Source organism: Motacilla alba, chromosome 3, assembly GCF_015832195.1.
Source record: "Motacilla alba alba isolate MOTALB_02 chromosome 3, Motacilla_alba_V1.0_pri, whole genome shotgun sequence".
Lineage (NCBI taxonomy): Eukaryota > Metazoa > Chordata > Aves > Passeriformes > Motacillidae > Motacilla > Motacilla alba.
In genome coordinates, this window is record NC_052018.1 from 14,576,412 (window position 1) to 14,601,262 (window position 24,851).

Below are 24,851 nucleotides of genomic sequence, written 5' to 3' on the forward strand. Positions count from 1 at the left end.
GGTCTGCAACATCAAGGCTGGGATACTACCTCTACGCAACTTCTCTATTTGACAGGGATAACAATATTGCAGTGTTTTGTCTCCTCCCCACAAGACACGTTTGCTTTTAGTTTTGCTTCTTGAAGGTAGAGGAGATATTCTAACCAATAGAAAAATAATAACTGTTGGGGGGGGGGGGGTAACATAAAAGAAACTCAAAATATCTGAAAGTTTAGTTTCCCGTGTAGCCATTGCATTGCTACTAGCCAGGCTCTGCTATGTCATTAAATCCCTCTGTTGTGTTACTGCTGTCGTTATTCAGGCTCAGGGAAAGTATTAGTGAAGCAGGGGCATTAACGCAGCGATTTGCATCAGCAGCTGTCAGGCAAAGAGAAGCAAAATTCCTAAAGCCAAAGGGGAAGCAGCAGCAGCGCACTGAGGGGCACTGGCCACCACCAGCTCACACAGCTCGGCGGGGGACAGACCCAAAACCGAGACCCCCACGCAGGGTGCCTCCCTCTGAGGGGACACCTGGAAAGCATCACATCTTCCCTCAAACCCCGCGCACAAAGCTGTGTCCGGCCGCGATGCGCCCAGCAACCCGAGCTGTCACTGCCCAGGGCCGAGCGGCTCCTCGAGGAAAGGCGGGCAGGGGATGCGGGCAGCCGCCCGGAGCCCCGCCAGGATGCCAAGGCCGGACGGACCCGCTGCCTTCAGCGGCTCCTGGCCTTGCCCTCCCCGCCCTCGGGCAGCCGGAGGAGGAAGGGCCTCCCTCCTCCCGCAGAGGCCGCCAGAGCCCCGGCACCCACCTCTGCCTCGGGCCGGCTCCCGCAGCTCCGCTCGCCGCCGCCTCTGTGCGCGCCGCGGCCGCGGGACGCTGCGGGGCCGCTGGGGCCGCCCGGCGGTGCCGCCCCGGAGGAGGGGCCGCGAGGAGGCAGCGCGGGGCCCGGGGAAGGCGCGGCGGAGCGGGGGCACGGCGCGGCCCGGCCAGCCCCGCCCGCCCGCCGGGGCCGGAGCTGCCGCAGCCGCCGCGGGCCGGGGCGGGGCCGTGGCGCGCTCGTGTGGGGTGATCCCGCGGCCGAGGCGCGGTGGTGTGGGGTGATCCTGCGGCCGCCGGCGAGTCGGGTTCCTGGCTGGCAAAAACGGAGAGTGGGAAAGGGAATCGCTCGGCCCAGGCTGAGCAAAGGCAGGTCCGCGACAGGCGTCGCTTGGGCTGCTAGAGCCTAGCATTCATCGCCATCGGGAGCACGTCTGTCAGCGTCAGACGCTTTAAAAAAATGCGATGAAATAAAGCTTTTCCACCTGATAGTGGTTTACTTGTCTGTAAACCGTATTGTAACCTCTCTTTGCACTGGCCGCCTTACGCAGCTAAAAAGGGAAGTGGATGTCCATGTTAAAAACAAACTGATGGAGGAATCTTCCAGGCCTTTTTGAAGTCTTGTTTACAGAACTCAGGAGAGGGTGGTGCTATGTCCATTACAAATAAACAGGAAGCGGAGTAACGCGGAAGAATAAAAGATGACAAAGATTACACCCAAAAAAAATATCAAAAGGTCATTATTGAAGCACTCTGCTAGTTTTAGGCCTGAATAAAAGTTTTTGAGAGGTGGATTTCCAGTATCTGCATGTTGTAGTCCTCAAAATGTACATGCAGCTGAGGCTTGGGAAGAGTAATTAGGAATTAGAGTAATTAAGCCTTCCATTTCTGTTAAATTTCTGGTTACGCTCCTAAACAATCTTAGTGGAATCTTCTCTAGGTTATCACCAGATTGTAATCCTTCAAATTGTTTTTCTGTGACACATCTTGCTTCTATAGCTCTCTTAGTTCGCTCTCCATGTTGGTCAGTCTTTGTGCAGCTCACAGCTAAGACAGAGCCACTGAGAGATAGGACTCAGTGCAAACTCACAGACTCCAATGCCGACCTCTTGTTCTTGCCTCCATTCCTGGTTACACAGCTTCACTAATGAGTACGCTTCAGTTTAGAACAGAAAGGTCAGTGAAGACAGATTCTATCCAGGCATGACAAGGAAAGGTGTATATTTACTCCCAAAGAGAAAGTAATGTACAACTGCAGTTTCATTTCCCAGGCATTTCATATCTAATCTCCTGCCAGTGGGCAGTAAGTAGGCAATGAGAAATGTTGGTAAATAATCCCATGCTTGTTAATACAAGAAGCTTTATCCGTGTTGACTGTGGATCCTACCACACCTCTGCCCACCACATTTCTGCAGAATACAATTCCATATTGTGTTCCCTCTGAGAGAGTGGAAATCTCCAGCCAGCACCATCCATGTTAGGTGGGAGGACTCCTCTAACATATTGGTCCACTATGGTCATCTACTACTTTGCTAAAGTCAAAATATGATCATAACATACTGAATCAAAAACACTGTCTTTCCACAGTCTCAACAACACCCGCCCTTCCATGCTTCTTTCAGAAATCCAGAAGCTGGGATCTCATTTTTGGAAGTACTATATTGTGTTTAGCTTACTTATCATGTCCAACCATCTGCTTCTTGATGTAAAATAGCCCACAGAATAATGTTCTACATTTAAAATGATTCCATGTGCAAGGTCATGTTTTCTCTTCCTACAGAGCAGAGTAAATACAGCCACAATACACACAAGATTCTGTGGGAAGTGCCAAATGCTTGCACAGCAACAGTGAGCTTCCCTTAACAACAGGGCACTATCCTTCTGTGCTTTTTCACTCTATTCTTATTCATGGTGTGACCAGTGTGCAGAGTGGTTCCTCAGATTACTTCCCTGGAGCAACCTCTGCCATCTCATTCTGAAACCCTTATTTGTGCTGCACTTCAGCTCGTAACTGCTCTCAGTTAGTTCCACCTGGAGGACCAAGCACTAGTACATAACCAGTACTTTGATATTGTCCAGGCCTTAGCATGGTCATGGCTGTGGATTTGACTCAGCCCAGTGCAGAGTTTGGAGGATAGTATGGCCAGGGATGGTTCTTAAAAAATAATCTGGAGTTACCCACAGACTAGCTGGCAGAGGGAGTATAGCCCTAGCAAGAGGAAAGTCCCTGACAGTGTCATTTCCAAAACAGACTCAGGAATTATGAAGTTCTGAAGTATTATTATTTTCTTCCTGAAAGGTTTTGCCTTTGACTGGTTTCTTTCTGGGGGCATTGTGTTGATCAACAGATGTTTGTTTACCAAGGTTTGATCTAAAAATGTACACAAAATTTTGAAGGACCTGCTTATGGACTTTTTTCTTTCCATTCCTTTGATGGTCAATGTACATTAATTCATTATTACCTAACTCTGATTCTTGTTTCAAAGACCTTATAAGTTACGTATTCACTCCGTGTTTGTATAGTTCTGGCACAGTGCAGTTCTAGCCTGTGATCTGGGCTCATAGTTACTATAAAAAGACACTTAAGAAGAAAGTTGAGTTGTGTAGTCTTCTAAATTAATAAAACTGGGTTTAAAAAGAGTTGACAAGCACAGAAGCATTTAATACAATCCAAGAACAGATTCCTAGAAAAAATTACATAAGTCCATGCAAGAGGGAAAAAAAGCTTTCAATTCTATCTTAGGACACTAGATTTTACTAGCAAAGGTGATACCAGTGAGCAAAATAACCATTCAAACCATTGTGCATTAGCAGTAATATGTGGCTTTTCCCCCACTAAAACTAGAATTGAAGTTCAGGCACACAGGACCTGGGTTATGAATGACTGCAATTGTTAATGAATGCCCAATGTGCAGGTAAAAATTATTCAGTAAATAGATAAGATGAGCTTTTAGCTTTTAATTTATAATTAACTCATATGCAAAGATGGCTCTGGAGTCGTGCTGACATTCTTTATATAAGTAATAAACTCAGAGTAGCTCACGCAGTGTAAATTAAGAGTTGATCTAGTTTTATTCCAGTGTAAACATCAAAAAGCAGCTTGACTGACTCTGTAATTACCTGATTAAACATCTCACCATCCTAACAAAAGAATTTCTTTCCTAACATAAGTAGATATTTTTATACAGTACCTACAGCTGCCTCTGATAAGCTACTGAATTCTCTGTCTGGTTCACTTTTTTCCCCCCCTTTCTTTTTCTCTTCCTTTAAGTACAATTACCTAGTACTTCATTTCATCCTTCATTTGAAGGCACAGTAGTGCAGGCTGTTCAGCATGTAAATACTGGCATTTAATCTGCCTCTAAGTGCTTGATTGGAGACCAGTTTTTAAAAGTATATATAGATGTTACTTAGTTGCACAGATTTCTAAAACATTCCCTCCCTCTCCCCTTTGACTTTAACGTGTTGTCAGTTTTAACTGTGCTGCTGCTTTTGCTTTGTATCTGTCCCACTGAGGTCCTTGCAGTTTGACAGCTTTAGCTTTGGGATTTTGTTTTGTTTATCATCGCAGTTCCTGAGTATTGTAATAATTTGCTGACAGTTGCACAATGAATACACTTCTGACATCGTTTCTTATCTTTCTTCTTTGACCTCTGTGTTAAGAGGTGAGGTGATGACATCATCCTCAGGAGGACTGTGATGTCATAGGAAGTAGAATAAAGTTTCAGTCAATAATGAGGCATGGCAGTGACCAGTGAAAAGCCAAACTGAGAGGATTATTTTGTCAAATGATCAAATGTGGGATTGCAATTTCCCAGGAACTGTTGCAGCTGGAATTAGAGGCAGGACAGGAAGCATTGATCATATACCAAAATGCTCATCTGTAATGATAACATCTCTCGTGCCATCAGTGTGTGCATTGCATAACCAAATTTGATTTTGAACCAAGTACTTTTGGACTTGGTTTTGTGACAGATACACCCTTTCCTCCCCTTCACTGAAAAAAAGGGGGAAAGGGGATCTCTAGCAAATTAACCACTCGGCAAGTCTTTTTTTGCTTCTCAGAATATAACAAGACTTGATGATGACGATTCTCAGAAGAGCCTTTCTTTTTCTTCTAGATCCACATCCAACCATGCAAACCCATGAGAACCTCAATACTTCCTTTTTATCCTAGCAGCTCTTTCCCCAGTCAAAAGTAATTTCTCTGCTATGAAATACTTGGCTACTGAGAAAAAGAGACTTCTGTTGACTCCTATGATCCAAATATCATCAAAGCAGAAGAGTGTAGGAGTATTTAAATTAGGAACAAGAGAGGCTAAATATATCAACTCTGCTGGAGCTACACTTGTACTAGTCCAATCTCATCAGAAAGCAATTTAGCTCCAAATCTGCCAAGGTTGAGCTCACTAAATATAATTTTAAAAAGCTTAGAAAAACTTGAGCCCTGATAAAGCAAAGCAATTCCATTGTGAGGTTAAGGATATAACAGTGAAATCATCAACATGTTCTTTCTTCAGCCAAGACCACAATTCCTGCATATGCTTGTTCAAACACAGACCTGTATCCTGCTCAGGTAAAATACATACTGGTGTCTAAGTGCACATACATACAAGAAATGAAAGATCATAACAAAGCTTGTCCATCCTGTTGTGGACAAAATACTTTCCAACCCAAAATCTAGCTTTTCATCAGTGCAATATATCTGTGCATGATAAGCAAAGCTTCTGCCCAGAATACTGTTTTCAAAGCACAGCAAACCAAAATCATTGGTATTATTTGTTCAGAACAAAATAGTACCAAACATGCTTTGAGAACTTCAAACAAAGCTGGTCTGTTTCCCAGGGTATAATCTTTTCTTCACAGTACCTGCAATGCTTGGAAACTGAAATGGCAATCTTAATCCCGAAGAGGAGAAAGATATTTGGAAACCAACTCCTTCTGTTGAGAAGTTTGTTGCTTTTCTCTCAGCCTCATGGCTGAAATTTCCAGATCAGAGTGCCTACCAATATAAAATTATCCTTGCGAATAGGTTCTGAAAGCTATTGCTTGGGGATTGTAAAACTGAACATCTTGATTAGTACACTGCGTTGTTTCCACCTTACCGGCAAACTGTAGGTGGCAAAGATGTAACAGCTGCACTCACGATAATAAGAAGATTAATAGATATTTTGTGTAAAGCTTTTTCTTCTGGTGGGCTAAGAATTAAGTGCTAATAAAGGTCAGCTTGAAGTTCATTCTATAACTCCACGGAGAGAGTGAAGTATCTAAAATGTGTTTTATAATACAATATTAGCCATTTCTCTGTGAGAGAAAAATTATTCACTTCTGTGCAGACCAGGGTAGAGGAGGGGCTTGTGCTGTGTGTGGCTCCTGGTGAGTGCAGGGGCATTCTGTCCCTGGCTTGGCATTACAAGAAGCAGGTTTCCTTGGCTTTGAAGTGAGATAATTCTGTACTCTCCCAGGTACTGTAATTAGTTCTGGCTGTCATATAAACTGGATGAAAAGGGTTTTACTCTCCCCTCGAGAAAGAGGCAGATGGAGGATTGTGAGCGGGAGGAGAGGCAGACTGTGGCTATTGTCTTCCTCACCAATGAACTGATGGGGAAGGCTTCTGCAGGTACTGCCCAAGAGTTCATGTCTTCATCCCTTCATCCAAAGTAAAGGGTTTACTACTTTTGCTGTAAAAAAATAAGTGAGATAATGCAACCCCATACACTAGTTAGTGTTTTCCTCTCTCACTAATGCTCAATTTTCTTGAACATTTGAAGTGACAGAATATAACCAGGTTAGAGAAGTTTTTTGGGTTTTTTTAAAACAACTATTTGTAACATTTAAAAAGGTACTTTTCCCAATTCGGTCTCTGCATCAGGAGTGAGTCCTGTGCCTTCACCTGAAGGGCTCCTGCTTTCCCTTCTCAGGGCTGTCTCTAACAGTGAGATACAAGGGAGCTCTGGCCCTAAGATCTTTCCACACTGTCCTCTCATTCCTTCTTCTGTGCCAAACTTGAAGACACCTTAATCTGGCAGCACAGATTTCAGATCTCTATGATATTTAACCTCAAGGCTCTGTATCAGGTGAATTGCGGGGAGAGGCAAGATACTGGATTGGGATAATCTGTCTTAGAAGTGTTTTCCTTTTAATTCCATTATTGGAGATTTTAGTGATTACAGTTTGAGTCACTGTGCTTGTTTTGAATTAAAAGTACAATCATCCATTGAATTCTTGTGATAAATTTTTATCAGGCAAAATTTGAACTAAATGGAACAATGACAATGTTTAAAAACATATTTTGCTTAAGCAAATAATTTTTTCAGTCTTGGTTGCTGTAAAAGCTGGCAATCTTATTGTTGTTGGCTCTTTTGTTTTTAAAACTATATTGTTATATATGAAGTTAATAATCAAAATTGTGTGAAAATCCTAGGAACAAGCTGAGGCACAGAAGTAAATCCTGCACATCACAAGACAATAAATTCTCTTTAATCATTTGCATGAAGCCTAGGTAATTAATTAGTAAATCCTGCATTCTTTCTTTTTTTCTGAGCACATCATTCTCCTGATTCAGGCTGAAAACTTGTATAAAACTCTAGCTGGAACCTGTAAGTCAATTATGTTAAAGCAGGAACTTTGTAATTTATTTCTGGTTTTTAGTTTGCAAAATCATGAAAATGGTACTTTATGTCAGTTTCATGTTCAATTTTCTACTAGTGGTAGAAGTGTCCTGGGTAATTCAGTAAATCCTTCCCTCAAAATACTCAGTGTCAAAATGAGTGTAGTCTCTCCAGAAGTGTTATAGCACTAAAATCCCTGAACATAGTAATGAATGTTATTTTAGAACTATAATTAAACAGCATTTCATCTCCATCAGTCTAAAAATTATTACTTGGAAAATTAAATTTAGATTTGCTGTGACAATGGGCATATTAACCAATGGAGGAACTGTAGTCTGTGGTTTGAAAGAAAGTTTTTTTTCTCTGATTTCTGCCATTATGTTGAAAGCTGAGCAAAAATTGAAATTTTACTCTAATGAAAACTTCAGTATAAAAGAGTCTTGAAGTCTAAAATGCACAACAGTTTTTGCAAGTGAAACACACCTGTCTTAAAGGGGTGTTTATTATGTCTATGTAATCTGGTCACAAAGTATGATGTGTTAGAATGGCTCTCAGGAGACAGTGATCCATCAGAAGGAAATGTAATTCACTGTTGAACTGAGAAAGTTGAAACCATTTTAGTTATTCCAGTATAAAGATACTATAAATGAATGTGTTATCAAGCCTGCCTGCTCTACATGTAGCTCTTTAGATCCTGCCCTTACAGAAATGGGTCAGTTCTGTCTCCATGTATTCCTCTTCACTATTTGAAAAAAAGCTTACCACCACTTGCACATACACGCAAGAATTGTTTAAAACATTATGTTTCAGAGTTGTTTTGAGAAAATAGGTGCATTCAGGAATTAAAACACTGTGAAAATAATTTATCCTTGTTCCATAAATACAGTAGAAGTGTGTGTTAAAACAAGCACTTTGTGTAATTCTATGGAAATAATATACTTTGGTGAAATAAGGTAAATCCATTTCATTAGGTACAGCACATCCTGGAACAGAAAACCTTTGTCCTGGTGGCCTGTGTGCTTTCCATATTCCATTATGCAAATGTGAGAATTCATCAGGTACTTTGCATCATTCCTGCTACCCTCATTTCGTATCTACTTCAGACAAATCTAAATACCATGCACAGTCTCTCAAAGCCAGCAGCTTCTGCCCACAAAAACAACATCAGCTCGTTTTATTACTCACACATCAGCCACATTGTGTTGGTCATATCATGCACAAAGAGAATTCCCATCCCAGTGAGTTTAGAGTCTGAAAGTATCAGGCCTGGTGCTCAGTTCAGACAGAGCAATATAATCCCCTTCAAGCCAGTGAACTCTGTATTACACAAGCAAAGGGTTTGCTCATTGTTCCAAACAGGTGAAGATTTTTCTTTTTTTAAAAAGCAAGACTAGGAAGAAGAAAGCAGTGCTTTGTATCAAGCTCTGCCATAGTACAAGAAGAGACAAAGGACTGGTCAGAAGACAAAGAAAATAATCCTATTTAATAGAATAAAAAAAAAAAATTCATACCCACAGGTAGGTCAGAGTCATGTCAAGGTACATGTCTGCTTCTGATGTGAACTCTTCAGACACCGTTTTCCCCATTCCAACCCCCACACTGCAATTTGGGCACTAACAAAAAAGCCTTGCTGTGCAGTCATCCCAGTGATATCAGATGTCACTCCCCTGCAGCCTTAGATGACAGCCCAGTTCATTCACCCTGCACGTTTTTCATGTTGCTTGCGTGGGATCATGCTTATTGCTTATCTACCTTGTCCAGGTCAGTTGTTATTTGTTCTGTGTAATTCTGCTTCCTGTGGCAGATTCAGCATGAAATGTTTTTCTCACTTTTTGTTTCATACTGCTGACTTCTATCTGCCGATATTGCCACAGCTTAGTGCAAACACCTCTTTTATTTGCACAATCTCTAAGATTTTTTTATCATTAGTCATTAGAATTACAAAATTCCTCCTCCTCCTCTTCTTCATGTATTTATGTACTAGCTTATGAGAAATTTAGGCCAAAAACCATAGTACTGATAAATTTTTAAAAATTCAAAAGTTTGCCCAAATAACCCATAACTTGATCCTTCTTAAAGTATAATCTTACTGCAAGTATGTATTATCTATCCTCCATTCTTTCAAAGTTGCATCACAAGTTCCTGTGGCATGTTTTGATTACCCAGCAGATGTTCTTGTAAATTTCAGAATCTCACCTGAATGCAGATCTGAATGTTCCCAAAGTTTGGAATTAAAAGATCACATGTGTTTAATTTTCACATTTTATGCTGTTCCTTGCTAATTGGAGTTCCTTCTCTGTTTATTTTACTGGCATTTTGAATTTCCAGATACCTTTCTGTCTGCAAAGCACAGCTACTGAATTGCATGTCCAAACCCAACTCCTGCCAACAGCAACCAACCCCATCCTAATTTCAGACTGCCTGTTTGGCTTATCTAGCTGTCCAGCTTATGTGACATTGCTAGTATCAAGCTCAGCATGAAAATTAGATCCTCAATTTGTTGAAGCTGACATACCTTCCTACATCTGCCAGACCCAGCTGAGACGCTGCCAGGCTCTGCCAACCAGCTCCCACACCAACAAGCTACAAGCAAGTCTCCACAGGCTCCTGGATCAGGAAGATACCTCTGGAAAGCATAGAGAATATCCTACACTGCACTGTGTAGGTTGTCTGGAACCCCCAGGTGGGATTTACATGAGATAGCAGTGTAGCTATGCTAACATCACACTCCACCCAGGCTAATACCTCTGTGAAGCCTACGCAGAGCTGGACAGTGGCTCAAATAGCTCAGCTAGGTGGATGTGATTGCACAGCTCTGCTTGGTGCTAGGTAGAAATTCTGTGGACTTACCTGTGATTTCATCAAGTCAGCCTCTAAATACTCTGCCCCATCATCACTGTAAGAGTAGGTCACTCTGAGGAATAGAGTCCTGAGTCACTTAGACAAGCATCAGGTTGTTCCCTGGATCTGCCTCTTTTACCTCCTCCGCCAATCATTCAGCAGTGACAGTTCTATAACTGGTATGGGAAGTGCTGTTCTCCCCCTCTCATTCCTTCTCCTGAGTGGTTCTTCTGTCAATCCATGGCTGTGTCCCAAGACCACCACCTCACAGATGTGCTCTCTGCCTTCCAGGAGAGCAGCAGCAGGGATGTCTAGGCATGTTTTCCCCTGCTTGGGACATGTCTTGCATCTCACATTTGCCACAGGTTTGGTCACTCTGTGCTTATTGTCCAGGTCAAGTGCCAGATTTCCAAACTGATACGTTTTTTCCATCCTTATTCTGCTAGTACTGGCCACATATGAGAGCCACCAGTTCCATAGAGCTACCCAGCCTTTCACAGGAATAATAATATCACATTCTAGTGGTGACATATAGTAACACAGTGTCCAAAGAGTGACACTTGGACACTCTGCACTGGGTACCAGGAAGTGGGCAAGAATTAACCACTCCTCATCCTGCTTTACCAAAGACCACTGAGCTTCAAGCTGGGCCTGCTCTAAGGCACAGGAGTTAAAAAGCAAATGAACAATTAAATTCCTACATTTAGATTGCGTGTCCAGACATTTCGAATCCAACCTGGATCTTTCATCAACGGAATCTGAAAGAAACAAAACACAATGAAAAATAATGTAGTTATTTAACCATACACAGAAGTTAATATATACAGGCCTCAATCATGGTCCTTGAAACCCAGCTTCAATGAATATCTCTCCTAAGATTCCTTTGTAAGCCACATGGCCTTCGTGTCATCCTCACTTTTTATCTAGACTGAGAAATGTTCTCTTTTTTTTTTTTTTTTTCCCACCACCTCAGTTTTCAGGGGTATTGCAGAAGGATTTAGTCCTCTGCTAGTAGGATCTGTATCATCAGCTGGGGAGAACTTGGAAGCCGGCAAATTCTGTGAGCTCTGAAGAAGCATAGACCACAACAGTGTCTGTTTATTCTTTCACAGGATGGGGATGCCAAAGATCTTTTCATATGGCATCATCCCTAGATGTGTTCATGGTACAGGAAGACCTCTAGTACCCAGTAGGACAGGAAAAGCAGTTCTGTAGAACAAGAAGAGCACACTTCAGCCCCTTTGAAGGAGCCTGGCGCTCAGGGTCTGCATAGCAGAGGCATGAGTATATTCCATGAGTAATTCCTCTGCAGACAGGCAGCACAGGGGCCTCAGCAGCGTGACTGTACTTCCAGAGACAAAGCCCACAAATGAGGTGACAATTACTGTGACAACCTCTTTATGAACGCACAGAAGTAGGAGTGAATGGTGATTTCATTTTTAAAGAAGCCGTAGTTGCAAGACATATTGACATTAATTAATACCCACTAAGTAGGGTAAGCCTTCAGTGTTGCTGGAGATGAAGGGACACATATAAATAAAAGGAAAAGTTATTCAAGAGAAATTCTGAAGTGCATTTTATAATACTTCTTATTCCATAGTGAAATTTCCTACTGTAAGGACTAATTCTACAGAATCAATGAATCCGATGATGATGATGATGATGATATGAACAAATAATTTGAAAGATTTCTCTTTCTTGGCTAGAAAAGTTATGGCCAGATTTGCTGGTGGTGTGTTCTCAAAACACCCATATTCCCTCATATTCAAATCTCAACATTTTTCAAACAAAAATACTCACCCGGAAAAAAGGAAAAACATTCTGCTCTCTATCATTCTCAAGTTATATGACACCCAGAATACTATGTGGAATTTTACTGTGCAAGTAAAAAAGGTAAAAAATGATACTTTTTCGGAATTTTCTTCCATTTGAATAAAGCCTATGAAACCATTACAAATAGGGAGCAATCAAAAATAGCAAAACAAGCAGAAATAAATTCACCTAGTTCAGGTAGGTCCAGTTCTTAAGGGTTCCATTACTGTTAATTACACTGGTAATTACACTCACACACTCTGGTACATGTGTAATTAGAATGTAATTTCATGTGGTGGATGTGACAAGTAAGTTTGAGGTGGCACAATCAGAGGAATTCTGTTCACGACAATATCTTGCACTTGGAACATTCCACCAAGGATTGTATCACAGTATCCAGAGTTTACCAAGTCTCTCAACAACCTTATGGACCAGAAGATATTATAAATTCCATTTATCAAATTGGGGAATTGAAATACACACTGATTAAATGACTTTTTGGCATTACAAAGGACTTCTAGCATCTGAATTAGGAATAGACCTCTTTCCACATGGCCCATTGTTTTAATAAGTGGTCTGTCTTTTCTGTTCTCAGAAGCAGAATAAACACACTGGCACTGTTACCCCAATAATTAAATGGTCAGAAATACTCTTCCAGGCTAAATTAATAATTGAAATACAGATGCATCCATGTTGTATGCAAATGCTGAATTCAATATAATTGCATTATCCCGTTACATGTGCCTGTTTGTGTTTAAGAGGTGTCATAGTGTGGTTTGGGTTGGAAAGAACCTGAAAGATCATCTGGTTCAAACGCCCCTGCTGTGGGCAGGGACATCTTAATGAGACTAAAGTGCTCAAAGTCCCATCCAGCCTGGCCTTGAACTGCCAGGGATGGAGCATATCGCTGGTTGGGGGATTATGTACAGATTATGAATAGGATGGGACTGTTAGGAATGTTTGAGTTGTTTTATTTTCTAGCATCAGTCTTATTACATGATTATGACAATGGGAAGATGTTAACAGGTCACATTCTAGGCAGCAGACGAAGAATTTATTGTTACAACTTACTTTATAAGTTTTTTGACTAATCACACAAAGCAAAAACATATTGACAGTGGTTTAATCACTATAAGCACACGTATCTTTGGGTAAAATAATGCTTGCTTATTTCGAATATGATACATGCTTGTAAGCTTTAAGATATAATGCACAGAGCTCTATTATTACGCTTAGAACTTTTAAATATTTTTTTAGATATACTTTTTTGCAGCTTAGGGAGTTATTTTAGACAAGCGTTAATATACAGACTATTGTTCTAAAGTCTTTATTTTTTTACTTCTTAAATAATTTTTTTGCTGACTTATTTCATGGCTACTGCTTAGCTCTAATCACAGCTCTGCTGTCTCCGAGGCCTGCCTTTTACAGCTTTCCCAAAACCCTCTGATTTTATGGATTCCCACAGAGCAGCCGCAGTTTCTCTGGCCAACCTGTTCCAGTGCTTCACCATTAGAATTTCTTCCTAATATCTAATCTAAGCCTACCTTCTTTCACTTAAAAGATGTGCACCCTTGTCCTACAAGCCCTCATAAAAGTCCCTCTCCAGCTCTCTTGTTGCCCCTTCTGGTACTGGAAAGTGCCATAAGGTCTCCCCAGAGCCTTCTCTTCTCCAAGCTGAACAACCCCAACTCTCTCAGCCTGTCTGCAGCGTATGGGTGCTTCAGCCCTCGGATCACCTTTGTGGCTTCGTCTGCACTTGCTCCAGCAGTTCCACATCTTTCCTGTGCTGAAGGCCCCAGAGCTGGGTGCACCAGCCCCACGTGAGGTCTCATGAGAGCAGAGCAGAGGGGCAGAATCACCTCCCTCACCTGCTGCCCACGCTGCTTTGGATGCAACCCAGGGCACAGCTGGCTTTCAGGGCTGCAAACACACATTATTTCTTTTTCTTTCTTTCTTAAAAACAATAAAAATTCCATGATCCAAAAAATAAATCTCAGAAACATCGTAATAGGAACTGCCACAGGCAAACAGTACATTTCGTTGGCAGAAAAGTCAACAGGGTGTTGCAACAGAGCTGGCAATTTTACAAGAGTGCTGCTGCCTGTGCATTCAGTTCCTCTGAAAAACAGTGATCAGAGACAGTCCTGTAAAACATTCTTTGTGTACTGGTGCAACAACCACGCGACTCTCCAGGATCCCTGCCAACATTTTGAAAGTACAGTTAATGTTGCAGTTAAGTATTTGATGTTTTTAGTTGTCTAATCTCTTGTTCCTGCTCACATTTGAAAAACAACCCTAAGGAGCTTTCATTCAGACCTGCAATTAATGGAAAAATTTAGAATTTAATGAATTCTATTTTGTCAATTTTTTTGTGTGACTGTTGTAAATCAACTGCCTTTCCTATTTAGTAGTCTTGGAAATGCAAACTGACATGAGCAAAAACAATTTCAAACTAGACACAATGCTTTAAATCTTTCCTTTAGCTGTACCAGCCTCAGAAGGTACCCTGCCGACCTTAGACAACAAGCAAGCTAATGTGGGGAAAAGATGACCTTGCACTTAAGCTAGTGAAATAGGACACAAGTGCTATTCCTGTACAAGACAATCAGAGTCAAGGCACAGGCGGAGGCACTGGGACACTCTGGCCTGTGCCCTGATGCTGGAAAAACAGCACTTGGCACAGGTGCTGCCACAGCCAGCTGGCAGCTCCCACCTTGGGAATGAGCACAGAGCATTTCCAACAGGCCTCTCAAGGAGGCCAACTGGTATTTAGCATTGATGTAGCTTAATAATCATAATAGCAGGAGGTGACTTGATCATACCAGGTAGCATCAAAGCCAGAGAATGGGCACTGTCACTGTTAGACTACTATCACCAGTGTAGCCAAGAGATCCAGATCTCCTGTGAAGCTACTTGAGCTTTTTTGCTTCCAGGAGTGTGGGCATTATTGCACAGCTCTCCTGATGTCTAAAATAAATAACATGTTCCGAAACTGTCAGGGGAAATTCAATAATATTTAAAGGAAAACTTTAATTTGTGGTGCAAAGCAAAATTTGCCCTTTGAGCCCTAAAAAGAGTCTTTATGACCCTATATTGCCCAGTCTGTTAGCATTAAGCCAAACTGTACTTTTCCCAACTAAATATGGAATGTTTAAGAATGAAGATATTTCTTTTAGCTGATAGAAGGTGAAGTAAAACAGAAGACTCAGAGATAACAGATATGGCCTGATACCTGCAAAAGAACAGATTAGTCTGTCTGTACTCTCATTTAGAGGGAAAATATATATCTTATATAAAAATATTGCAAGCAAAAAATAGTACTAGTAACTGTAATCCATGCTCCCTGTAACTGTAATCCATGCCCCCTTGGAAGAGATGTGGAAATGCAGTGAGCATGAAAAGAAACAGGAAATATTTAGGCACTAGGAAAACTTTATAATAGTAGGAACACCCAAGCTTTGGTATGGCTTGCCGGAAGAGGCTGAGATCTTTCAGAGCAGGCTGAACACGCATTTGACAGAAATGTTTTAATTATCACTGAATTTGCCTCCAGGCATAGAGATGAACCAGATGATCTCAGAGTCTCTTGCAGCCTTGAATTCTATTAGTCTATGATAAAGTGACATGGCAGAATGAGAATCCATTCTCAGGAGTTCTTTCCTAACAAGGAAATCTCACAGTGGGAAAACATACAGAAACTGGTGATGAAAACCCCGTTACATGAAATGCTTTGAATTTAAAAAAAGTAGTGCAGAAACAAGTTATAGGGAAGCACAGCTGAGTAGCCAAGGATGGGCAGGGTGACCTAGGTAGCTCTTCTGTCTCAAACTTCTGACTCAGTCTCACAACATCACCTGACTGGTGTTTAGCTCATCACACTGATGCAACATGTGTTGTAAACAAAGTTATTCATTTGTGAATTACTCAAGTGATTTAAATCATGTTCCTACCGTAATCATGCCTCTAAATGTAGTTAAGTACACACTGAGTGCTTTATTTCTGCTAGTACCAGATAGAAACATCCTATTACTTCCCTTGAGGAGCATCTGATGCCCAGAGTGAGTTATATTTTCCCTGCAGTGTGGGTGCCTAGAGCAAAGCAGCTGGTCTGTTCTTTCACAGAGAACCAGAGTAATTTTAAGCAACAAAGAGGAAGGAGGGCCACCTTCTTTCAAGGTAAGATGACAATCCAATTGCCACATGATCATATTGCCTTTCTAAGTGACCTAAAGTAAGAAAATAATTTCTAGCTTCTTAAATAAGTCAGGTTTGACTGACAACTTTAATTTTCCTGGAGAGGTTGTAACTAGTCAGACAAAGATTGTCTAAGACTAGTCAGACATCAGTAAATAATGTGGAAAAAAATGTAACTACCAAGAGTTCTGTCAGAAACTTCAGTAGTGAGTTCCTAGTTAAATAGCTTGATGTTCTGACACTCAAAACAAAAACACTCCTATCTATATTTATCTTCTATAAGAAGGATACCAAAATAAAGCCACTGGTCTGTAGGAGGTAACGTGGGAGCTGCTGCCCATGAAGATGACCACAGAACAGTTTAAGTACTTTGCAATATGGAAGCCAGAGTCAAGTTTTATCATATGAAGCAGAGGAAGCACAAGAAACTAGTTCTGTTTAATCACCTCACTCAAACCTGGTGCAAAGTCAAAGGAGCCATTATGCTCAAGCACTCTGGTAGCCCCAGGGTCCCAAGGCATACATGGAGACAGAGGAACAGGTGTAGGGTGGGAAGATCACAGCACGCTGGAGTGATATTGCTTGCCAGCCCTCACAGCCTCTTTTTCTCTGGACGCAGCATGGGTGCCAGGGCAGTTCTTGCAGCATGAGCAGTGTTCACCCTGTCCTTTCCTTGCTGAAAACATGGATACCTGCATTGTAATCATAGAATGGGTTGGAAGGGACCTTAAAGACCATCTAGTTCTAAGCCCCCAACACCATGGGGAGGGATGCCACACACTACACCAGATTGCTCAAATTCCCATCCAGCTTGGCCTTGTATGCTTCCAAGGACAGAGCATCAACAACTTCTCTGGGAACCTGTGCCAGTGCCTCACTCCTCACAGTACAGATTTTTTTCCTAAAATGTAATATAAATCTCTCCACTTTTAGTTTAAAACTGTTCCCCCTAGTCTGACCACTGCCTGCTCATGCAAAAAGTTGTTCTCCCTCTTTTTTTATAGTCCCTTTCAAGTACTGGGAGGCAAATCTAAGATCTCCTCAGAACCTCCTCTTCTCCAGGCTGAACAATCTCAACCCTCTCAGCCAGTCTTCATAGGAGAGGTGTTCCAGCATTTTTATGTCCCTCCTCTGGACTTGCTTCAACAACAGGTCCATATCTTTCCTGCACTGAGGACCCCAGATCTGGATGCAGCACTGCAGGCAGGGTCTCACCAGAGCTCCTGTTGATGTGCCCAGGATACATTTGGCTTTCTGGGGTGAAGGTGCACATTGCCAGTTCCTGTCCAGCTCTTCATCCACCAGAACCCCCAAGTCCTTCTCTGCAGGGCTGCTCTCAATGAATTCATCTCCCAGTGTACTACATCAAGTTCCTAAATGATTTTGAAATCCAGATTTCAAAGCTGAATGCTTTGTAATAATCCAGCCTATAAATTAAAGGAAAAAAAAAAAGTGAGAATATCCATGGCACTTCTGTCCTGGAGCTGCTGCAAAGTGCAGCAGAGCTCAGGCATGCTGGTTTGCTCACCACACTTTGAACTGACTTTGAAATAAAGATAAAACTAAGGACTGCAAGTAAGACGCTATGAAGCTGCTCATTTAGCCAGAAACCTCACCGAGTCCGTCCCAGGGCTGGGTTAACACAGGGGACCCTGGTCTTTGAAATACACCCTGAAAGAGCCTCACGCCACGTCTGGATTCTTCCTGCTGAGCTCCTCCCTTTTCTGAACCTCACCCTAGTCACTCACAGAGAGAATTATCAGCTGTTTATCTAACATCTTGCAAGGCTTGCTGATAAAGGCTGTTTTGTCATCTCCCGCAGACCAGACCGTTCAGCAGGGCGGAGCCTTTTTGGCTGCCACCACCATTGGCAGAGGTGGTGGCCCCACCACCACACCGGCACTTGCTTTTGTCGGATATTTTAATGGCTGCAGTTAACACTGCACCTGGGAATGTTTCTCTTAGGAACCACCCTAGGCTACCAAAAGGTGTTTCATGAGGTGATGTATCTACATCACCTGATGTTCACCCCACGCTCCCTCATGGCATCAGCCTTTCCAGACCCAGAGGCCTCCCTGAGCAACTTCTCCATCAGCCCTGGACATGGCAGCTGCTACCCACAGCTTTCCCCAGAGCACAGAAGAGGGCAATACATGCCCTTCACCAGAGAAGGGTGAAAGTGGCTGCTCCTCTTCACAGCCAGGGGCAGAAAGCTGGTGGGTGGTCAAGCTCCATGACTGCAGTATTAACACTTCCCGTGTCTTAGGCTTGGTGAGGCTTTGGGTCATCCAGACCCTCATTGTTAAATGCAAGGCAAAGGAGCTCAGAGCTAGATCTGGCTGAATGAAGGATCTGCAACCATGAAGAATCTGAAAATTTTGGTTTTTCATGATACAGAGCAAACAAAACTCATCTAGCCTGCTGATGTTCAGTCTGAGACACAAGATACATGCTCAGTCATGTAAACAGAGGACTCTCTGAAGAGAAAAAAGGAAGGAACTATCAAGAAGTTCCTGATTTAGTTCAGAGGGATTCTGGTCAAACAGGTATGGCAGCAGTGCTGAACTGGCAGCAGGCTTGTTTAAAGACTTGAGAAACTGGGTTTGTGCCACACGCTGGATCCCCAGGCTTTCCAGCACCCAGCAGTACACAGAGCAAAGCTGCTACTGCTGCTGTGCTACACCTGCTCTTCAGATAATACCGGGCACAGACTATGTTTTTGCTTGCTAGCAAACTTTGTCATGGGTCACATAGAAATACCTTGTACAAATACCTTATAGAAGCTCGTGGAAAGCATTCAGAAAGGGGCATTTCCCTGATCCCATTTGTTTTCTGTGCAATTTTAGGCATGAATTTCAAGAGTGGCGATGGGGTTAGGAGAATAGCAGCAAAAAACTGTGTGTTGTACACTGAAAAGCTGCACGAGCCTTTCGTGTTATGATTGAACCCTTTGTCCATTTGTCTAAGGCAGCTGCTTCCATAGGCATAAAGGTCATGGCAAGTGGGAGGTAATGGCCACATCTGGGGCTGATCTGTAAAACCTAGCTGGGCTTTTTAGTCTCTCTGTTTATTTACTTTACTTGCTTGTAGATACTTTATTTACTTTACTCACAAGTCTTCCCTATGGGTATCATAGGCTGCCATTTTAGGCTGCCAGTGATGCTTCCCATCCCCCTGTCCATTGACTTGTGGAAAGCCTCCCATCAGAATGCAATTTATTCAAAGAATATTAAATTTTACCACAGAGGGAAGTTCCATCAAGTCAGTACTGATATGTAAGTACTTGCACATTAGTCACTTTCCAGAGTCATCAAGGACACCAACAGTGATGGGCAAAACAGGTTTTAATGTATGGCTTCATGACAGGCTTGATAGAGTCATAACAAGCCTCCGTTAAAGTGTGAGTGAATTAAAATATACATGGGACTTTTTCCACTTTGTCCATCTAGGGGGAAAAAAAACAGGCTTGCTGTTCTTTGAAACCCTTCAAGCATTCAAATATTAAAGCCTCACATGCACATTGCTAACAGGAGAAAAGATTGTATTGTGTGTAGTTTTTGTAGGGTTTTTTTAAAGGGATTTGCTAGCCACAGCTTTTTAGGGAGTTGGTTTATGTCATTTTGTGGAACATAGGCATGTTTGCAATATGAAGAGACCTTGTGTCCCAAGATCAGATTTCTGGAGTGGAACAAAAGAAGAGGAAAAACAATCCTACATCTGAGGGGTAGGTCAGGAAGTTTGGAAACTTCCATTGTGGCTGGCACTATTGCAGGCTGTCTGTGGTCTGCTGCACAACCCAGCTAACCTCACTCTGCTCCTGTTTTTTTAATATAAAATAGAGAAACATTGTCAACTCAGATTACTGTTATGAAAGTGAATTTCTCAATTTTCACAGTTTTGGCTTCATTGGTTCAGTACACAGGGCTCACATGCAGTAAAGACGGCGTGCATGCAAAAGTAAACACATGTTCATAAATAGACTTTGGAAGCAGCTCCCTACTGGCTCTTGTCCAGAAGGGCAGAAAATAAAGAGGGGAGTGTGCCTCTTCATTGCAAGTGATTTGTTTTTCTCACTAACGCTACACATTGTTCAGGACTATTTCTAGGAAGAAGGCAGTCATAAAATCCAATCAATATATGCTGCAACATTGCTGACTAGAAGAAAAACAGCATGTGCAGAACAAGAGGAAGTGTTTGAATAAAATTCTTGGAAAGAAGCATCTCAGAATGCAGTGGGCCAGGAACATTTTTTCTGTGGTGCACATTTAGTACTTGTTCACACAGAAAGCTTTAAAAGTATTTAGAAATGTTTTTTAAATGTTAATAATCCCTTGGGCTTGACTGGGCTTTAATTTAATTAATGCTAAAATAACTGCATTGGCTTGGAAATTCTTTTGCCATGTCACACTTTTAGAAGTTCTCTGCCTCTCCTTCTACTTTCTGTAGTATTTTCCCTAAAAAAGGCTCAGTGGCCTGGCAGCCTTCAGTCTCTTTGTTAAATGTCATACAGTTTTTCTCCAGGCAGGGCAGTGCTATGGGTGAAGCTTCACAGATCCCTGGCTGCAGAGAATGAAGTTTTTAATCAGTGGATGCTCCACAAAGGGCTGGCTGACTCAAGAGTAGAGCAACCCCAAGTGTTTATTTTCCACTCCTGAAGCTGCCCCTGCAGCCAGACTGGTGGTGAAGCAGTGCTGCATTGATAGAGCACAACCAGCTGCCCCTAGGAATGCTTTGGGACGGTCTTTTTTGCATTTATTGTTTAAGGAAAATATGGAGAGACAGGTTACAAGACCTCCACCTCCACACCTCCCCCAGCATCTAGCAACACAGTTAAGGCCATCAGAGATGAACCAGTGTGAGTGGAGGATCCCAAGTACTGTTTCTGTTACCTACACTGTAATTATTTTCCTGGAAGTTAGATCATGGGAACATTCAAAGCTCCATTTTGTGAAGAATATTTTATTGACTACTTTGGACTTTAAAGGTACTCCTGAATTCAATGGGTGAAGGATTGTTAATTGTTCTGTGAGAAATGAACACCTCCTGATACTCCAAACTGGAGGGATTAATTTTTAAACTAACTTCACTGATTAAGTAGTCAGCAAAAAGAAAGATGGTGGCAAGAAATAATCTGTTCAGTCTAGCAGACTCCTGCATATTTCCTTGTTTTCACTTCATTATGCAATGCCCACATTCGTATGTGAAGGAATTCCTGCAGAGGGCAAGCACATAGGTCCAGCTGGTATTATTTCCCTTGAGGTGCCAACACAATACTTTACCTTTTCAGAGCCTTTTTCACCCAGGCCACAGCCTTCATTATGTGACATTAGTTGAATAGAAAAACACCCTTTCTCTGGGCTGTGTTATTAGTGTTTGTGTTAGTGAGATAATGCTGGATTTGGAGTCTCCAAGGTATCTAATCCAAAGATATTTAATGTAAGAATCCTGTTATATTCAGCCCAGATGTACCTGTCTGACTTTAAGGTGAGAGAATAGTTCCCCTTAACTTCAAGGCCACCTTTTTAAGTGGGATTAGATCCTGGGGCTGCCCTTTTTACCTTAAACAGTCCTAAGAAAGATGGTTATGCCTGGATTCCCTTTCTAATTAATCCACAGAGAGTGTCCCACTGTTACACCATGATCCATTTAAGCTTCCTTAGCATAGCATGACATAGAGCGATTAAATACAATCTTTTTTTCTCTAAATGTAACTCTGACCTGTCTTGGAAACATCATTTTCATAACTGCCTGCTATTCTTTCTCATTAAATTTTCCATCCTTTTCCCCACAGGATAGATCTGCTTTTGTATCTCACCTAGAGCACCACTTCCATCAAGGTCAGCTTCTCTTCAGCAAAGCTCTCATAGTCAATGAAGAAGTGAAAAGAAGTGCAAATACACCCTGAAAATCAATTTAGCAGTCAAAACAGCTTCCTTTGTTGCAGCATTAAATTATCACAGAGTTTATAAAGAAAGTATCAAATTATTCTTGGGTTTGTAAAGAAAAAAGAAGATGCACTAAGACTCACATACTATACAGCTGTTTGTTGGCCTTCAACAGTGCTTTGAAGCTTTAATTGGGGCTCACTTTGTCATACACTGTACAGGGACAAAATGAAAAGGTTGCAACAGGATGCCTCTTTTGTGAAATCCTCAGTAATTTAAGAGAAGTTTTCCCAAATCTTAGCATTCAAAAGTCTGGGCAGTCATTCTCTCTCTGCTACTTGCCACCAACTTTATTAATATAATAAGGAACAAGTCATCATTAATGTAGGCTGCCCAGGATGAGTGGAAGGGTTTGTTTGACACGTATGGCAGGGTCAGGAACATGCTGCACAGCTACCACGAGGCCAGCAAGTAGTCAGGAGGTATGTTTGCTCCAGCCTGGCTTCAGGAATGCTTGTCTGAGGATTTACAAAGCAGAAAATAAACTACTGGTGTTGCCAAGCAATTAAGACCACTGTTCAAAGGCTCTGAACTGAGACAAGCCAGTTAAAGTGAGGAACTGCCTCTCCCATGTGCAAGTGTTGCACAGATTCCTAGTGAGTAGTGTCTTCCCAAACCTTACAGGAAACCTAAGTGAGCTCCCACTTCCCTCTGTAGGGAGTGGAGAGATAGAGACAATTCCAAGGACTGAGTTACTCCAACAAGATTGTTGCCTTTGTACTGTAGGAATAAATCCTTCAGTGGATTCAAACAAAACTTATCTTTGCACTGAAATGAGGTAACAAACCTGCAGCACCCTATTTTTTTTTTTCTGCAGTGTTGGTGGAGATCAAATGAATCCACAGGAAATGGGAGGTAGGAGCCCCAGGGAACCTGTGGGAATCCCTGGGGTGGCTGAGATTGAGGTTTCTTCCCCAGATGCCATGTGAGGAAGGGCTAGATGCTGATGTCTCTGGTGTTTGGCAGCCCTCCCAGTGTAGGGCAAAGGCTCCTTCCAGCTCCTGCCAAAAGCTGAGGAAAAGCATTGCCTACAGCCTACATGGGTGCTGTGTGGAAGGGAAACCTTCTCCCCATCAGCCAGTGTCCCTATGGCCCTGGATCTGTCCACCCTCAGCCTCCAACTCTGCTTCACCCTCACCATTAACCCCCATCTGTTCCCAGCCTTTCTGCCAAACTTGGATGCATCCCCACAGGCTGTCCTGCTTATTTGTCCTTTCCTGCTTACAGGCTACAAGTGCCCAGCCCAAGCAAAAGCCAAGTGTCTGGATCCTGCAGTAAGGACTGGGTTAATTCTCAGTCCAGAATATCCTCAATAGTTCTGCATCCATTGCAGAAATTTCCTTCTCCTACCCAGCTGCCCAGAGCTGCCAAGAAAACTGAGGAAACTTGACCATTGCCTCTCCTGCTGCAAAAACCTGCCACCTCTCAGGCACGGGCTGCCTGCAGGAAATTAGACACCTGCTTTGGTCTTCTTGCAGTCATGAAGTGTTGGTATAGTATGTCTGCCAAACCACTATTAATAAACCACCTTTTTGACTGTCACAGAGTTATGCCAAGATAAAATGCCATTCCTTCTCCCATCCATCTTCTTTTTGTTTCACAGGTCCTGGCAGAGCTCTCTTTTCTGTACTATTTCCTGATTTGTTGAGATTTGTGCAGCACTGACCAAGGGAGGAAGAAGATAAAACTAGTGAATTAGTCAAATAAGTAGGAGTTAAAGGAAACTGCTTGGTTTTCTGTTTTACCATTAGGGCCTGACTATCAACAACCTGCTGTCCTAGGGAGAAAAAAGAGAGAAAGTGTATTAATTTTGAGGAAAAAATGAACTTTGTAACTTTGTAGCATGAGTTATATACGCAGGTGCTGCTGTGGTCTGTGCCCATCTTCGTGGGCTTGTCCTTCACAAGTTTAATACAGCTGCTGGAGGGAAGCAGGAGAGGAAATAGATGAAAAATAGGGCTAACATCTTTCATTTAAAGTCATTTCACTTAGTGTTACTTTTCACACAGAAGGGGAAAAAAGTATTATTGTGTTTGTACTCTGTTTATTAACTGCATTACCCTGCTCACACACAGCACAGCCTGGTGAATGTTGCAATGTATTGCAAAAGGTGTTATTAACATAATCCCCTTTCAACAGATGGAGCAGCTGAGAAAGTTGCAGAGGGTTATTGAAACTCATCCAGCAGTGTGAGGGAAAATAGCTTTGTCATTCTGTCTCAGGCCAGCACTGCTCTGACCAGGGCAAGAGCCACAGCTCATTTCTCAGTCTTAGCTGAGAGTCAAGTCTTCCTTGACTTATATTCAAGTTTTGGCCTCTGTCGCACAAACATTAGATTTCCAGGAGAAGGGATTTAGGAGCACCCAAACTTTCTTTACTGAAGGTCATGTTTGTATTTGCTTTAAGTTAGCTCGCTTGCAATGACTGTTGCATTTCCACTGACCTTGCAAAAGCACCAGGACTCATACAGTGAATCCAATAAGGAATTAATGATAAAGGACATTTAAATACCCATTGGGAAAACACTCCTTCAAGTTTAATCTGATTTTTGGTTCATTGTTTTTTTTGGGTTTTGTTTTGTTTAGTTTTGTTTTGTTGTAAAGCTAAAACAGATTAAGGAAACTGTTGTTTTGCAAAAGAGTTTTCAAATAA

The 24,851-nt window shown here is 42.1% G+C and overlaps 1 protein-coding gene across 4 annotated transcripts in view; it reads right to left on the reverse strand.

Moving 5' to 3' along the window:
* Positions 1-24,851, reverse strand: part of LPIN1 (lipin 1) — an 80,209-nt gene that overhangs the window by 47,803 nt on the left and 7,555 nt on the right. For 2 of the 4 annotated variants that reach the window (XM_038131343.1, XM_038131346.1), the window contains exon 2: positions 10,950-11,006. In XM_038131343.1, the coding sequence (XP_037987271.1) occupies positions 10,950-11,006 (57 nt within the window). Of the gene's footprint in view, positions 1-788; positions 947-10,257; positions 10,871-10,949; positions 11,007-24,851 lie in introns of those variants that run through there. The other 2 variants (XM_038131344.1, XM_038131345.1) reach the window with 2 other exon arrangements.